Source organism: Gallinula chloropus (genome assembly GCF_964237585.1).
Source record: "Gallinula chloropus genome assembly, chromosome: 5".
Classification (NCBI taxonomy): domain Eukaryota; kingdom Metazoa; phylum Chordata; class Aves; order Gruiformes; family Rallidae; genus Gallinula; species Gallinula chloropus.
Genome location: NC_140090.1, coordinates 11,572,412 through 11,589,274, shown reverse-complemented (window position 1 = coordinate 11,589,274; position 16,863 = coordinate 11,572,412). Strand labels below are relative to the sequence as shown.

At 39.2% G+C, this 16,863-nt stretch overlaps 1 protein-coding gene across 1 annotated transcript in view; it reads right to left on the bottom strand.

The window, feature by feature from the left end:
- The window catches only part of MYLK (myosin light chain kinase), a 143,350-nt gene that overhangs the window by 113,281 nt on the left and 13,206 nt on the right, over window positions 1-16,863 (bottom strand). The window contains exons 2-4 of the mRNA XM_084265231.1: window positions 5,097-5,304; window positions 3,297-3,345; window positions 411-576 (exon numbers count right to left, since the gene is read on the bottom strand). Coding sequence (XP_084121357.1) covers window positions 411-576; window positions 3,297-3,345; window positions 5,097-5,304 — 423 coding nt within the window. The remainder of the gene's footprint in view (window positions 1-410; window positions 577-3,296; window positions 3,346-5,096; window positions 5,305-16,863) is intronic.

Below are 16,863 nucleotides of genomic sequence, written 5' to 3'. Positions count from 1 at the left end.
AAGACTCCTCTAAACCATAATTGAAGCATTAAATCCCTAAAGACCTTCTCCAAAAAACAGAGATGATGATAATACTCACATTTCCCATCCTTTGTCTATTTCTTTTATCTAGTAAGGTCTCCGGGCAAGTATGTTCCATTTCTATATATTTTATATATATATATATATATAATGTATCATTTTTATAATGGAACCTGGATTTTGTTCAGTACTTTCATGTGATTTTTTTTAATGCAAATATTTTAGACAACAAGACAGATAAGGTATTTATGCTAATAACAACACTATTATATTTTATGAGTTTGTTCAGCATGAAAATGAGGAATGATAATTTGCAGTGGCAAATGCATTTCATCCTTTAAAGTCACAAAACTTCAAAAGAGAAATAAAAATTTATTGGCAAATTATACCTTAAACCAAGTTACTTGAGGCTGAGGTCGTCCTGTTATCTTACATGAGAATTTGCCTGTTTGACCTTCACGCACAACAACTCTGTTGGGTTTCGTAGCAAACTTGGGTGGACTCTCTCCCCAGATGCTTGGCCTGTGGTCCACAGATGGAACAGTAAGCCTCCCCCTGTAAAGGCAAATGACAGCCTGGTTTTACAGAACTGGAGGCTGTTCTGGTTGGAGCACACTTCAGGAAGCATTTTTAGAGCAGTAGCCTGCCAGTGACGATGGGTGGTAAGCAATTGGAGTTATACTCGTTTTGCCAGTGGAAGAAATGGAAATGCTGGTGATGACTGTTCTTGAAACCTCATGCTGCTGAATAGTATGATGTTACACACCCTCATCCAGCATCCACAACTCACGTAACAGATCCTGGGGACAATTTCAGTTGCTTATAAGCAGAGCTGGGCAAAACAAATGGTAGGAAACTCCACATGCATTTTTTTTTCACAGTTTATGTTTCTTAATTGCCTCCCAGCAGATTGTTTGTGTATACTCACTCACTGTTTCCAGTTCTTTACCATGTTACTAGTTCTGACCTTAAGTGCAATGGCAGAGTCATTTCTGATTTATGAAACATTTTTTGCAACATTTCTGAAATGTTCTGGTAAAGACTCTCGGTTTGGGGAAGGCTTCTCTTTGCAATCTCATTCACTACAATGCTTGAAAAACAAACATGAAACGGGCTCAAACCAAAGTACATCTCATCCTGGGTGAATGTCTGTTAAGTGTAAATACCCAGCTCTACTTACATGGATGGCACATTTGGGAAATGACATGTGAAATGAAGCTAGACTGACATCAGTGACTGCAGTCCAAACCCCTCAGTTAGCCGTAAAACATCAAACATGAAGCAGTATTATAGTAAGGAGGGGGGGAAAGAAAAAAAAGTTGCAACTTCAGGTCTGCTGATTTCAAAGGGAACCCTCACACTCTTTGCTCTGAAGCCCTGGTACAAGGAGACACGCATTAGCAGATGGCAATTTCTTTTTTTTTTCCCCCACCCCTTTCATTTCAAGCAAACTGAACAATTTTCAAGGCCTTTTTTCCAGATGTCCTTTTACCACATGCAAGTAAGATGTGTTAATACCTCATCATTTCTACCAGGTATCAGATATTAACAGAGACTGCATCGCCTTAGTCCAAGGTGCTGCCAAGACATGATGGTTGCCATATAGGCAGCTTGAGGTTTCTATGTAAGAGATGAAACCATAATGAAAGGATTTATATGGACAAGAGGACCAGAGAATACTCTTGGAAGAGGAGGGTGACTAATTACTAAAATGGAACACACATATAATTAAATATATGATTGCTTTTAATGTCATCTTCCTCATGCACCTACAAAGAGCATACATGTGTATTACAGAAGTATTCAGTGCTCATCTGTAGGTGATGTTTCTGTATTTATATATCTATACACATATACTAACACATTAAAAGAAAAGCTACTACCTAGCTTGCAGCTTTCTGGCTGTTTCCCGGATATACACAAACTGAAACGTGTATTATTAACCACTCTAACTCCATGTCATGCAATGGGTTAGGATAGTGCTTTGGAAAGTCTGAATGTGTAACAGACCTGACAGCAACCCCAACTGTCCTTTCTTGCTTTGGTTATTTAGCATGTGTGTATTTCTGTAGCACATTTGTGATATAGATGATATCACGTAGAAAACTTCCCGATTACACAGTTTCACTTGCTATTTTCACTGTTGTAATCTCAGTTAATTTTAAAATTCAATTCACACACAAACAATATTCATATTAGAGAGTAAATTAAAATCTTCAGTTTTATCTATATTATGACATTAACATAATAGAAACACCCATTTTTGTGTACATCAATGATGATGTCCCATAGATATAAATCAGAAATAATTTTTCTTAAATTCAAGCTACTTATAAAGAAGTAAATTCAGAATTAGGCCTGGGGCTTTTAAAACAGTGACATTGATTTAATTGTAAACGCTTACTGAAGTGCAGAAAGTACATGACAGCAAGAAGACTCTTCCATGTGCCAGTTTACTTCACCCCATCAACCTATTCTTGCTAACAGTTACTCCAAACCAGAACAATTCTTTCTTCTGAACTACAGTTTACCCACTGTGTGGCTTGCAATTAGTTAAATTATATGTAAGAGAATGCTGATTTTAATTGCTTTTATTTCTTACCAATGACTCTTATTTGCTCTGGTTTTATAAGGAGATTGTGAGGTCATGGAAGAGGTAGGGAAGGATTTCTGAAGACCAGAGAGCAGAGCCAAGAGGGTGCAATATTGCAGATACCAGCAGAAGGTTCTGTTTTGAGCCAGATTAATTCCTGTCAGCATGAGGGAGCAGTCTCAACCATTTACAGCAGCTTTCATAGTAACTGTTCTGCTTGGGACAAATGGAGATTCAGACACAGAGCATTTGAGTTCACAAATATTGAAGCGCTTGTTTTCTGATGTTGCTGTAGCTGGCACTGCCCTGCCTCTGAAAGCCCAGCCATTCTTGTGATTCCCATCTCACAAGTGTGAGAAATCATGCCAAGCAGTTACCCTATTCCACTGCAATGCTGAGCAGAACTGAGTCATCAACCACTTTGGAGGCTTTGTTTTCCTCCATTACCCCTGATTCTCACACAGTCAAGGACCCTTGAAGATACATTTCCAGTGAGGAATTACTGGGAATTGGACAAGAATGCCACACTCATCCTGAAAGTGAATCAGAGCTAAAGACAAAATCCAAGAGGCACTGAAAATGGGGAACTGGTTATTCTTTAGAAAGAGTCATTTTACTTGTTTTCCTGCCAAAACATATTTAGGTTTCTGTTAAACAATATCAAAGCCAAGGGACTTCTTACCCAGGGGTTTTGGCACTGGATGGCAGGCTATATTTCTTCAGGGTGTTTCCTGCAAGCACAGAACAAAAAGACAGATGTTTTGTCAAGACCACTGGGAATTACATATACTAAAGACTATGTAAAATATGTATTTCTCCAGGTTTCAAACATGAAGGAGGAATGCAACACCTGCACTCCAAGATTATGTCACCTGTGGTCCAAAGCTGGGCTCTCAAATTTCAGAAACAGGTTTTAGCAGAATTGCCATCTAACCCCAGCCTCAGTAGCAAGAATATTAATACAAAAATGGTTTTTAATCAAGTGAATTATATACTGTGCCTGATTTCTACAGTGCAGTGCCAATTCAAATTAAGATAGGTTAAAAAAAAAAAAAGAAAGAGCGTTTTTAGACTCTGAAAGAAGTCTTACTTGGTTTGATTCAAGCCCCACGCTACCCCAGACCACCTTGCCTGTTCAATTACTCTCTGAAGCACAACAGTTCTCCCGCTTGCTGGTGATGGGGAGATGCGCACCCAGCCGTGTGAGCTCAGCGCCATCTACTGCACGCAGCGCTGCTGGCAGCACTGACCTGCGGCCGTGCGGGGCGGCCGCACGCAACACTCAGCGCTGACGGCGGTGCCAACAATACCTGCTCTGGAGACTTACAGAACCTACATGACTGTCAGACGGGACAGCCGAGCAGTGTGGGAAGGCTAGGTTGTGCTTCAGCTAGTCAGTTTTTTCAGGAGCTGTCAGCCCCACAGAGGTATCTTTGCTGAGAACAGGAGAGAGCAGTGCTTTGCTGTCCTGATGCACAGAGGGATTTTTGGAGTACAGACGATGTCATTTTTAAACTCTGAGAAATTCAGTCATGGGGTGCTGCCATGAAACTGCTTTTAAACTGCAGCAAAGCCCAAACCAGAAAAACTGTTATAAAAACAGCTTTAAAAAATCCTCCACCTCCGTGCAACTTGTCGTCATAGAAGTTATCACAACTTAAAAGCAGCGTAAAAAAAGATTTGGCATCATTTTTACAACAGAATTCAGTCACAATCATGCCAGGTTATCCATATTTCAGTATGTGCTCTGAGGATCTCTGTTACAGATTCTGACTCTGAATAGACCCAAATGCTGATTGTTTGACAACTGCTGTGGATTTTTTCTCTGCTTCAAGAATTTGACACAAAGTTGTGTCCTGATGAGCTTTGATATTTAACAGATCTCTGACATAACCAAATTGCAAAGAGAAGAGCAGTCAATTGATTTCCATCTTCCCCAAATTTGTGTCAATTTTTACATCTTAAATTTGGCAGTTTGCAACTCTAATATGCAGATGTTCTCTTAAAAATTCCTGGGTTTGATCTTAGCTGTTTCCCACATGACATTAAGTGTGCAATTACAACCAGGAGTTTGGCTTTGCAAATAAAAGCATACATGGAGATCTCCAGAAGCCCTTTGCCTCAGTGTGCCTATCAGTTGTTACTGCCTGAGAGAAAATGCTAACTTTCTAGGCCTCTGTTTCTGTCCTGAATGGTGTCTTCCATGAAAATGACAAAGGTTATAGCAAAGCCTTTAAAGTAAGGTCTTTTGTTAAATGGGCATCGTCATTCGCATCTGAAACCAAACATACATTTTAGCTGGCTATAGACATGTCGTTCCCTGCAAAATGACTTTAACTCTGGAATGAATTAGTGACACTTACTCTTGCACCAGTGAGAAAGGATATGTGTAAAGGTGTGATTTTAACCAGGCATTTTAACATAGCTTGTTCACATAATGAAACTCCATAATCATCACAACAACAGTGTAAGTATCCTTTACCTTCCACTGTCAGTTCCACGGTCACTTGACGAACCCCACCATCATTTGCAGCCTCACACGTGTATTTACCACCATCACCTTCCTGTACACCTTTGATTACCAAGCTGAATATCCCCCGAATGCTGCGGTCCACAATGTAATGGTCTCCCTCTGGGATAGGATGCCCATTTCTGTACCATGTGATCTGAGGCTCGGGGTAGCCTCTGACCTGGAAAGAAGTGAGAGTGGAGAAATAAGGCAAACGTAACAGATGATAGTATTAGGAAGAAATGTTGGACATTTAGCAATGCAGAGGAAAGTTCTTAACATGAGAGCTGTTAAACACATGCTCTTTGCAAGCCAAATGGCAGACCATAATGAAATTCAAAAACTCTTGGATAAGTCAAACTATTTAAAATCATAAGACTAGTCAGGCAGACAGACACCTACACCAAAAAATTTCGCACTAGAATGGGTTACCTGCAGAAACATAGTGATGGTGCCAACAAAGGGTCCTGACTCCTGGGTCTCCTTCATTTAGAGACAAGAGCAGTAGTTTTACTATATCTTCAAGAATGGAAGATTGCAAGGTGTCTAGATGGAAAGGTTGCCAAGGATTAGGTTTATATTGTAAATCTGTATGGAGCCATAGCTCTTGACAATATGCAGACAAGAAATGCAGGCACATACCTTTTTTTTTTTGTCTTGTTGTTTAAAAGCAGAAGATAAGGAGTTGTAATTTGAGAAAGTTTCATTAAGGGTTATTCTCATCTTATGGTGGTAAAGGGACTATAAAGACCTAGGCATTCACACAAACACACTGCTCAACTTAAAGAGCTTTGTGGTAGCTCAAAGAAGCATTTCCAACAAGATGAAGCAGTCTTGTGCTGATTAAATAATAAACATATTAATATAGTCTTGCCTCCTAGGGCATTAATAACACTTTCAGATTGTCAGGCAGATTCTCCATGTAACAGAGTTAATTGATTTCAACTGAGCTGTTGAAACCTGCTGAGGATCTGTGTCTTTCATAAAAATGGAAAAAGCTGGCACACATGAGTTTCCACCAAAGAATTAACTCCTCAGGCAAAAGTTGCTCCTCTGCTTTATGAGAGACACCCTTTTTGAAGGTCACTTTAGTATGTGTTAACTGTTAGCACGCTTCCCTGGCCATCGTAACTCCTGATTACAGTACCCCCCTTCTTTCCTATTCTCCCCACTCTGTTGGCTCTCCGTCTTTTGACTCTTTGATCCTTTGCCTGCACGTTATGATGTAACTGAGTGGAACAAGATGAGCTGGGATGAGTAATAGTTGTGGCTGTGTGTGCTCGGTGGGGAAGGAGCAATGTTGCATTTGGAACTACGTTATCAAACCTTGGCAGGTGAACAGGAAGTCCCTTCAGCCTCCAGGTGGGCAAAGTATTGATGATCTGCTTTGATTTGAAGGCTTGGTTGTGCCTGAAGCAAATTTCTCCCACCATTCTCCTCTCAGTTTCAGCTCTGTTTTCTTCAGACTGCACAGCACTTACTTTCCAAATTACAATCTTCAGCCAACCAACCTTACCCATTCTTAGGTTCTCTTCTTTCAAAACCTTTCATTTTCAATCCAGCCCCACCTCACTCCAGCTGGGTTTCTCATCTGTTGGAGCTTAACCTACAGCTGTCAAATTTTTCTCTCTCCTTTAATTCTTTGTGTATCACTTCAGACAAATTAATTTTGCCAATGATATGGTGACTCCTTCTTCCTGCCACTACTTACTCAATATATACATAGAGGACATTAATGTTTGCCAAGAGTAGGAATATGCTGAATAAGCTGGAGAAACTTTCCACTTCTGGTACAAACTTCTCAAGTTCTTTCTAATTCTATCTTTACCTAAGTAAGAGCCATGTTCTTTGAAGACTACATTGTGGGATTCTGCACAATGGGCAGTTAACTGCTGATTAGAAATACCACAGCATCTTTCTAAAGCTCTTTGAAGCCATGCCTTTTCTTTACTGTGCCTTCTAAAAAACAGCAGCTCCGTGCACCCTAATCCTACTCCAGCATTTTGGTTTAATGTACTCACTCAGAGGCCAGGCTCCTAGCAATATTTCATTTTCAGGAAAAGGGAGTTTTGAAGCATCAATGAGAGCTTACAGTACCATAACTCTTGTTCGTTGATAGTGCGCTAACTGGTACAGGACATGAGTTGTACCAAAGAACTGTTCCTTACTATTAAATTGTCAATACCCTCCTACCTATCTTTTAATTTTAGATTAAGAAAGAGAGATTAAGTAATTTACCCAAAGCCAGAGAGTATATTAGAATGGAGTTTCTTCTCAATTTTGCTTCACTAGACATTGTTTTCCTTGAATTGAAAATATTTGATGCAAAATGGCTTTGAAACTGCTATTTCAAGCAATACAATGCAGTAAAATGACAGAATAATACTTGAATTGGTGTGAAGAAAGAACCACCTTTCCAGTGCATTACATCACCACCTCTTTACTAACATTAGTCTAGCCGCATCTGTTTACAGCTTCTGAGATTTTGGCCTGTGAATAGAAGTCATCAATTACATATCATCTACCATAGTGACTATTTTTTCCAGTTCACAATCATTCCTTCTGGTGTTTACTTCTATGTATTGTTCAACCCAGCCTCAAAGCCCCCAAGCATAAACCTTCCATTATTGATCCCCAGGAACAATTGTTGAAACTAGAGGAAACACCTTCCTTCATTTTTTCTTCTTGTTTTATCATATTCTTAAGTCCCTGTTGGAACATACAAGGCATTTTTACCTGACCCCTCAAGGTCTAGTAGGCCATTAGAGATGTCCTTCCACTACTGCATGGCTGAGCCTCCATTAAGCATTTTTCCATCTCTTCCATGTGTATTTATTTTATGCTTGCTATGTCTGTATCATTTTGCTTATCCACACCTCTCCACTGAAGAAACACCATGCAGAAAATTGCAAACACAGGCAATCAGCATGCCATTTCCTTTAAAAAGTTGAGTCATTCTCTTTATTTTTTTTGTTTCATTTTTTTGTCAAAAATGAAATGATGGGAAAGCAGAAGTTTACAGAATTGCTCTGTTGCAAAGATTTATTTCAGGTTTGGGTTTGGAATGTGTTTCAAACTGAGCCAGCCCTCTCTGAAATACATAGTCTTGCCATAAAAGTGTCAGGGACCCTTAAACGAATCACTGGTTACTAGGTTTTGATCCTAATGGATCAATTCCAGAACTGCAGCAGGTTTTATATTCCCCTCTAACCTTTCCAGAGCTCACTAAAAACATCTGTCTTGAATAAATCCACAGCAAAGAGAAATTTATCTGCTTACTTAATGCCCAGCAGCAGAAGGCTGTAACCTTTATTTACAGCTTGGCCTGTGTGAGTATTGCCAGTCCCAGAGAGGCTACAGCTTTTCTTTACCTGCTCTACAACACTAACAAGTGGAAAATCGACAGCAAGCAGCAAATGACCATTGTGTTAGTGCAAACATGAGATCTGAGTTTTTGTCTGGACCCGTCAGAGTCTTCCTGGAAAAGTCTGCTAAGGTAAAACAGGCCTTCTGCTCCATGCATCAACACAGCAAGTGGAAAGAACTGAGAGTGAACCTGTTGCTGGTGAATCTTCCAGAGTTAAGACTCAGTTCTGCATCTAGGTCTGTAGAGAATGCTACTGAAAAGGGATGGTGCTAGCTTCCCAAAGAAAACAAATGAGAAAAACCACAACAAGGCTATTGAAGAAGCTGTACACTGAAGAATTGTAGTGTTAAAAATTGTGCTGATACAAACTAGTCCCCATTGTCACAAACAAAAGGTCATTCAGTAACCCATTTTCTTCTTTGAAAGAAGTAAAGATTTTCTAAAACTCATCCCTATGTCTATGCTCCATAAAAGAGCTGTTTATATATACTGATTTAGGAAAAAAAAAAGCTTGCCTACTTAAATATGTCACAGTTGCAGCAGCAGTTTAGGACAATGAGATTCACTCTTTCAGCCCATGCTTTTAACCTCAAAGTCATACCCTGCTTTGTAACAACTGCTACTGGTTCCAGTGAGGTTAACAATGAACACAAACCCAGAGCACCCTAAAAGAAACAGCCATAAGTGACAATAAACCAAAGCGTGAGGGACTGTGACACACTGTTGGGGTGAGTACTGCTACTGAGGGTTGCAGGTTTTGACAGAAACACCTTAAGACTCTCAGAAACGTTGGCAAACAGTACATGACCTATTCTTCTTTTACATTCATAATACTGGCTGAGGTGTTCAGTGTTTGATGTTCAGGACTAGATAAACTGTCCCAGGTTGCTGCTCAAGGTCATATAAACACGCAAGCAATGAGATCAGGAAGAAAACAGCTATCAAAAGGATGTCTTAGTTTGCAAAATCCTCCCAAAGTACATCATATATACACATGCATGTCAGAAGTTGTACTAAGATTGGAAATGATATAACTATTATGAAGTTGCTGTTCAAAATAACTTCCCTTATAGAGATAATTTCATATGCTACAATATGAATTCCACTAGTGACTAAAATTCCTCTCAAGAGACAATCCTGCTCCCATGAAGACAGAATTATAAAGCATCCAGATTTTGTCAGTACATAACATACAGTTGGGCTGCTATTTCTGTAGACTACCTTTGCCTTGGATTCCACAGAATTAAGACCTATGTATGTAAAGTAGTCAATCATTGCATTAAAAAAAAAAAAAACAGTTGTATTTGGGTGGTTCAATCCATCTAAAGAAAACTGACTTTGAATTTACCCTTGAAAGACAGAAGTATTCTCTATTTAACTTTTTATACTTCACACACTATTTAAAATGTAGCTCTCAACCCAACCTGCACGCCTTGCTGCTTTTTGAGCCCTTTGTAGGCTGTTAAACAATAACAGGGTATACTAGATAATATTTAACATCCTAAAATAAGCAGGCTTGCTGCTCCTGCAGCTAAGTGACACTGCTTTTTGACACCTGGTTATCAGCGAGAACTTAGTATCATAACTGCCCATTTATATTTGAGATGGATAAATGCAGAGTATACTTCTTAGAGAAGATGTATGGAAGGTTTGGTTGTTTTAATTAACATCTGCACTGATAAAGAGTAATGCAAAAATGGACTTTGCCACTTGTCTTAGGATTTTCAGAGCTATGTCAGCCTGTGTCACTCATTGCAACACAGAGAAATAATTTATTTTAAAATCTGACAGTCAGTAGTGTAGCTGGCACATTTATAACTAGACTATCTTGTCTGGAACCATTAAAAAGCCATGAAAACAAAGTTTTCATAATCTGGGTAATAAGTCTTACAAGAAGACTGGCAGTAAAGAGAAGTGTTTTCTAATGCATGAAGGTACCTGCAAAGCAGAAGAGGAGAAACGGTTTCCCACATCCATAATAGACAGGACAAGCAACAGACTTTTAAGAGAAAATGGACAGTGAGTTGGTGGATTATGTCTGACAGCAGTGACCTCTTCTAGAAAAGCAGGTGTTTTGTTTATTTGGCTGCCTGCCTATCTTAACTTTAAGGAATGCCAGTGTGGCATGTTCCACGCCCACCTTCAAACAGAAACCAGTCATTACCAGGAACTACATCTCAGACATCAGAAATGGCAATGAGATAAAAAGAGGACAGCCCCACTTATGCCAGGTGTTACCACTGAGTTAGAAAGTGTAGGCTTTGAGATCATTAGAAGTCACATCAGGAGGAGACATCAAGGGAGATGTGGAAAGCTATTCAGAGTATCTGACAAACTCTGAACTTTATTCTGCTGCCTGCAAACAAAAGCATGACACAAAAAGAAAAAGTGAAGGGACTTGGCCTAGCAAATACTCATTAGTCTCCAGGCATAAATTGCTTGCATCTTTTGCAAAGCTTTGAGTATTAATCCATCAGAGTGTATTAAGCAGAAGAAATGCAATTAAGTATCATGACAAATTTTGTAAGTGTAATTCTATTCAAAGACGTGAAGACAGAGGAAAAAACAATGTATAGCACTTACACTTGAAATGTGGTAGAGACTGTATAGTGTGCCTCTTCTTCCAATGTCTAGGTATCAGCAAAAATGGAGTATTATTCACTTCATTGCAAGTTATGTATTAGATGGGCTCATCTGAAGGTCATACAGTTGAAGGCTCTCAAGCAGCCCCAAGAGATTCAATCCAGACAGTACCAGCTGTTCTGTGGATGTGGCTCATCCTAGGTCCTACAAAAAAAGAGGTGTTTCCCATAGTCATCTGACTCTGGCCAGTGTCCTCTATCTTCCTTGAATCAAGTGCCAAGATTTTTTGGATCTGGACCTTGATCAAAAGACTTGTGAGGGGAATGAAGTACTTCAGAGCAAACTTAACAGAGGATGCTAAGAACTGGATATGCCATAATACATGCTCTGTCCATGTGGACACAGCTGTGCTCCCTAACAAAAAAACCTCCAACATTTCTTATTGTAATAGTTCATATTGATGTCAATTCTTTATGTCAGTCTTAGGAAAAAAGTACTACAAAACTGTGGAGACTACAACATGAGCATCATGAATACAACCCCACCTAATAGGTGGCAAACTTTAACTGTAATTGAAAAGTTTTGGTTAGTGCAGGTGGGAAACATTGTTCTGGCCAGTGCACCTCTTTTGCAAGTCTTATAACAAAGCTTCTGTCAGGCTTCAACTACAGTTTGCTTTAACAAATGAACAGCAGATGTACTTGATAAAGGAAAGAGGACATGATACATTGTTAAGCTCCTTCTGAGACTTTAAACACACACAAACCATATCTCAAGAATAGTTTATCCATTTTAAAAGCTTGCTTCTAAAATGGAGAACTTGTCTGGCAGGGTTAAAGATGAAAATGTTAAATATTTGGAGACTTAGCTATGACCTCGCAAACAGAGCAAATAATCTAGTCTTCTATGGAGCAGTCTAGACTCTACCATTGCCTCATTTAAATGGATTATATACTGGGACTAAACATAGCTCCCTTCAAAGCACTACCTATTGCTCATACAAGAAAAAACATAACGGTCTTTCTGTAAACCCTGGGTATGTTTTTGTTTAAGTGCAGAACTCTGGTACACTAGATCTTATGTTTAGGTTTCTTGTTCCACATGCACATAGTCCTCATTTATGTGTTCTTTGTGTGTAGGCTTAACTGGAACACACCTTTGAAGACATATGTCTTCATAACTGGTATGAACAGTTATCTTTTTCTTCTCCGAAATAATGTGGAGCAAGGAGAGAAAAATTACAACAGAGGCTTTCAAACAGACAGCTGTCTTGCAAAAAAACCACAAACCAAACCCAAAACAGCAATCAAAATCAGCAACAATTTAAAATAAAATAATCAATAGTAGAAAGTAGACTCCAACATCTGCAAGGCATCATCAAATGCTACAAATCCATTCTTTAGGCACCCATCCCTGGCAATCACTGCATTCTGTCTGTAAGCAACATCAGACCATACATAATTATCTTGAACTGCTTCTGAAGGATTCACCTGCAGAAGGTTCAAACCACATGCATTTTGCTGGAGTCTCATTTGTGGCAATGAAAAGAAAACTTTGGGTGAATTTAATTCCTTGATATTGCTAATGTTAACATCATGAGGGAAGGAAATCTCAGGTTTGTTTAGTCTTGAGAAGAATGATCATTTGCCACAGTGTTAACATAGAAAGACAGCAAGATATACTATTGTTCTGCTTGTCCTGATGAGAGATATGGCAGGATCACCTGGAGATGCAATTCATAAAATTCAATACAAGGGTAGGACACCCAAAAGACAGAGTAATGTATACTTTTCACTGACTGAAAACTTAATAGTGAGTGCTCAGCACTTCTGGCTCGTTTTGACTGCTGTACCCAGCTATGGGGATATGGATGTTTTGCAAGTCCACTAAAACCCTCACAACATCATAAACCTACATGGACCCAGTTCAGACTATGGACTCTGGATGTGATCACAGGGCACAATTAAAAAAATGCAGGTGAGGCAGAAGCTGGGGGAAAGTAAAGAGGTAAAGGATTCTGTAAATTTTCACACAAGAGATCCTTTTACGGAATTTCACTTTCCTGTCTCACAGTGTGCAGGGGTTTCTGCAGGAGCTTGGAAAAAAGTCCATTTGACCTTGAAAGTGTGGAATTATTCGATCATAGTAGCATATGCTACTTAGACAATCTAGAAGAAACGTAAGTAACCGGGTCTTAGTGAACTACTAAGCGCACTCCACAATTCCTGGTTGTGTAAGTAGAAATTCAGGCATCCAAGAAGAAAACTTCCATCTTAAAACACAAGAAACATGTACACACAAACGCAGCCACTTTAGCTGTCATAGGCAAAAGCTGCTACAAACAAGAAAGGTGCTCAAAATTGTAGTCCACTGGAGAATTTGTGATTGACAGCAAGCTGCTTTGTAATAACACTTTGGACCCTGCATTTCTGTGAAGCTTTACAGAAATGATACAAATAAGGCTGGTTTGGTTTTTCTATCTGAAAATGTCAAGTTATGAGATGGTCACAAAATGAGATTTACTTTAAGCATACAGTGGAATTTAAAGAACAGAAGTTACACTCTGGAGCATAAAAACCTGAGTAAAGGCACTCACTACTTTAGTAGATTGTTAAAGTGGTCTTAGGAGGGCCTCACAGACTGAGTGCAAGGCCCTCTCCTAACCTTATTTGACAATTCACTGTGGCCTCCTATTTTTTATATTTTTGGAAAATAGCAAATAAACATTCTTTATTCACTTCCATGTCATTCATGATAAGATAAACCTTTTCCAAATCCTCTTATGCTTGTATTGTTTAAACTGAAGAGCTACTGTCTTAATCTGTGCTTGTACTAGGAGCCATGGAATACCTCCAATGATCCTCGTCAGATTTTCTGACTCTGTTCTAGCCTGATCTAGTTCTGAGATCTGATCTGGCATCCAAAGTGTGGGAACCCACAGATTTCTAGATTGACACAGGAGATTATTTGGGTCTTTTTTCTGTCCATTTATTTTTAACAGCTTGCTATTTTTCTCATCTTGATCTGATTATTCAGAGAGCTGTTCATGGCAAGATCTGTCTTTTGAATAGCAATAACTAATAAAATTTGATTTAAGCATATCTGATTTTTCTACTTTGTACTCATCAGTGCCAAATGGCATTTGATGGTTTATAATCCAGGCACTAAACAGAATGAGAGCCTTTTGCAGATGGTACACCACATATTTTAACTCTTTCTAGTAGTTTTTCATGATCTGAAAATTCTGTTATCTCACTATTCAACCCCTTTCTGCAGATTGCAAAGTACTCAACTCTACACATACTACCACAACTGTTTAGGGGAATCAGCATTTATGGTACTCCCAGCAGGGAAGAATTTATGACCTACCCATGGAAGACATGGTCTGCTAACTGAAAAGCAGACAGCAGCTGCAGATCATTTCTTCCTCAATCTCCTATATTTAATCATATTTTTTGTGTAAAATTCAGTGTGAAGAGTTCCCAGAGGTGCATGGAGTATTGGCTTTGAGCTCAGTCACCAGCATACAGCTGTTTGAATAAAACACTGCTTTCCCAGGTACCATAATATCAACAAGTCCATCTGTCCTAAATTATTTCTGAAGGACTCAAGTAGAATTTCAGAGCAGCAGTGGGTCAAGATGCTTTGAATTTATTAATTTCTAGGTTCAAACACCAGCCCTAATTAATGCAGTTCTTAAGAAAAATGCCTAAACCCTACCTATGTCTTTTGGAACTAATCACATTCATAGGTGCTTTCCCTAAATTAGATGTTTTTTAAAGAATAAGTTTAAATCTATTGCATTTAAAGTAACATGGTTATAGGAGTCTTCAGACATCCCCAAAAGAACCTGCAGTGTCATTCAGATGAAGTACAGAACGCTATCAAGGCGAACCCTACCCTTCCCAGTACGGTGGACAGGAGGGGAACACACTGCATAGAAAAACATATTTCTCTGTAGCTACAATGTCAACTGGCAAGTGGATCAGAGGTTGTAGACCTCTGTAGTAGAGGCATTTCTACACAGGTGTTGCAGTCTCACAGTGGCAGTGGCTTTCTGATGGGTCTTAAATAAATCATTCTACTGGCAGCAACATCTGCCTTTTTACTTCCCCACACTGTAGCCAGCTGACCTGTAGTCATCAAATGCATGAGGAGTTTTATGCAAACCACCCATATACCTCACCTGAACCTTTATTTTCTGTAAATACAAGTTTTCTGGACTTAAGATGGGATTATATAAATAGACTGCATGTCAGTCCATCTTTAGTCTATATTCATATTTAATTATAGTCCATTTTTTCCCTTCTTAAAAGCATTTGTCTAGCTTAGCAATTCAAAAGACAATGAATGCCATAAATCTTGGACAATATTTTAGAGAAAGCTGAGGCTGTTTCCCCCACCGACACCCAGATGCTCTCCTGGTTCCCTCGTGCCCTGCAGTTGCTGCACACTTTTATGAATAAGCACACAAAGATGACAAAATGTCTGCAAAAGGGTGAAATTCTGACACTTTGTCAAAGGAGCCACAGCATGCAGGACACTGAGTTACGTACAAACTGAAGACAATTTCAGTTCCAAAATAGGTAGCTGTCAGGTGGAAAAGTGTTACTCTGACTTCATAGCTAAGATCTGAGACTTGGAGACATGCAGAGATTTTGCCAAATTCACAATAAAAGAAAATCAGCTTTCTAGGTTTAGGAATATTAGATCAAATAAGCCAACAATTTGCTACTGCAGGCATCAACGCAAAGACTGAACTGAACTTGCAGCACAGGAGGAAAGCTGCTGCTCTTAGCCTGAATAATGACTGAAGCCATCAACATATGAATGTGTTTGTATACATGTATTAAAGTGCACTGTATTGAGTAACAGTAAAGAGAGTGCAGACAGAATAGGTCCAGAGTCTTGGCAGCAAAATAAGAAGCTTGAAAAATAGTGTTACAAGTCAGAGAATGTTAACTCGCCACCATAGGAGAATGTGAGCAACGTAAGATGTGACTCTGTCAGCTCTCAGTCACTTCAATACACAGTTCTCTAGAATGGGCCAAAAAGATTTCAAAGGCAAAGCCACGCACAAGAGCTCTCAGGAAAACAGGGAAGATAAACTTTGCAGCCCTCTCTTGGGTGAAACTCTTGACAGTTTTAATGAGAATTTTCTGTTTCAGTCTCACCTTAAAGAAAAAAAAAAGGCAAGCTGGAGAGAGGAAGCTTTCTATCCAACTGATGTCAAGGCCTTTTAAAAAGTGTTACATTTTATGAGGTGCTAAATAGTTTGAATAGCCTAAAATGACAAAAATATAAAGAAATAGCTGATCTGTGTGTGTGGATATAGGTCATTTAGGATTATGCACTAAGAATGCAAATGAGTTCAAAGGAAAACAACTGCGGCTGCTGAATGGAAATAGCCTGTGCTAATTGTTCCACATGTCCCAGAGAGCCCCTAAAATGTGCTTTCTTTCCCCATCCTTCCCTTCCTCCCCATCTTTGGTGATTCTGCATCAAGATGTCTATGAAATATTTCAAAATAAAGGAGCTGCTTTAAGTACATAGCACTGAATTAGGAACATGCCACACGTTTCCTGATAGGACCAGTGTTCATTTCAGAGCAGCAGCAATCTTTGCGACAGAAAGGAAGGGTTGGGACCGCAGTTTCACTATGTAGTGGGAGCTGTCAGAACTGGAGCAGTTCATTCATTTCCACTTCAACAGGACAGCCTGATTTACTGTGTTTGCCACTACTTTTGTTCATAAATTTTATTTGGCAGCCCTAGAAGAAATGCTGAAACA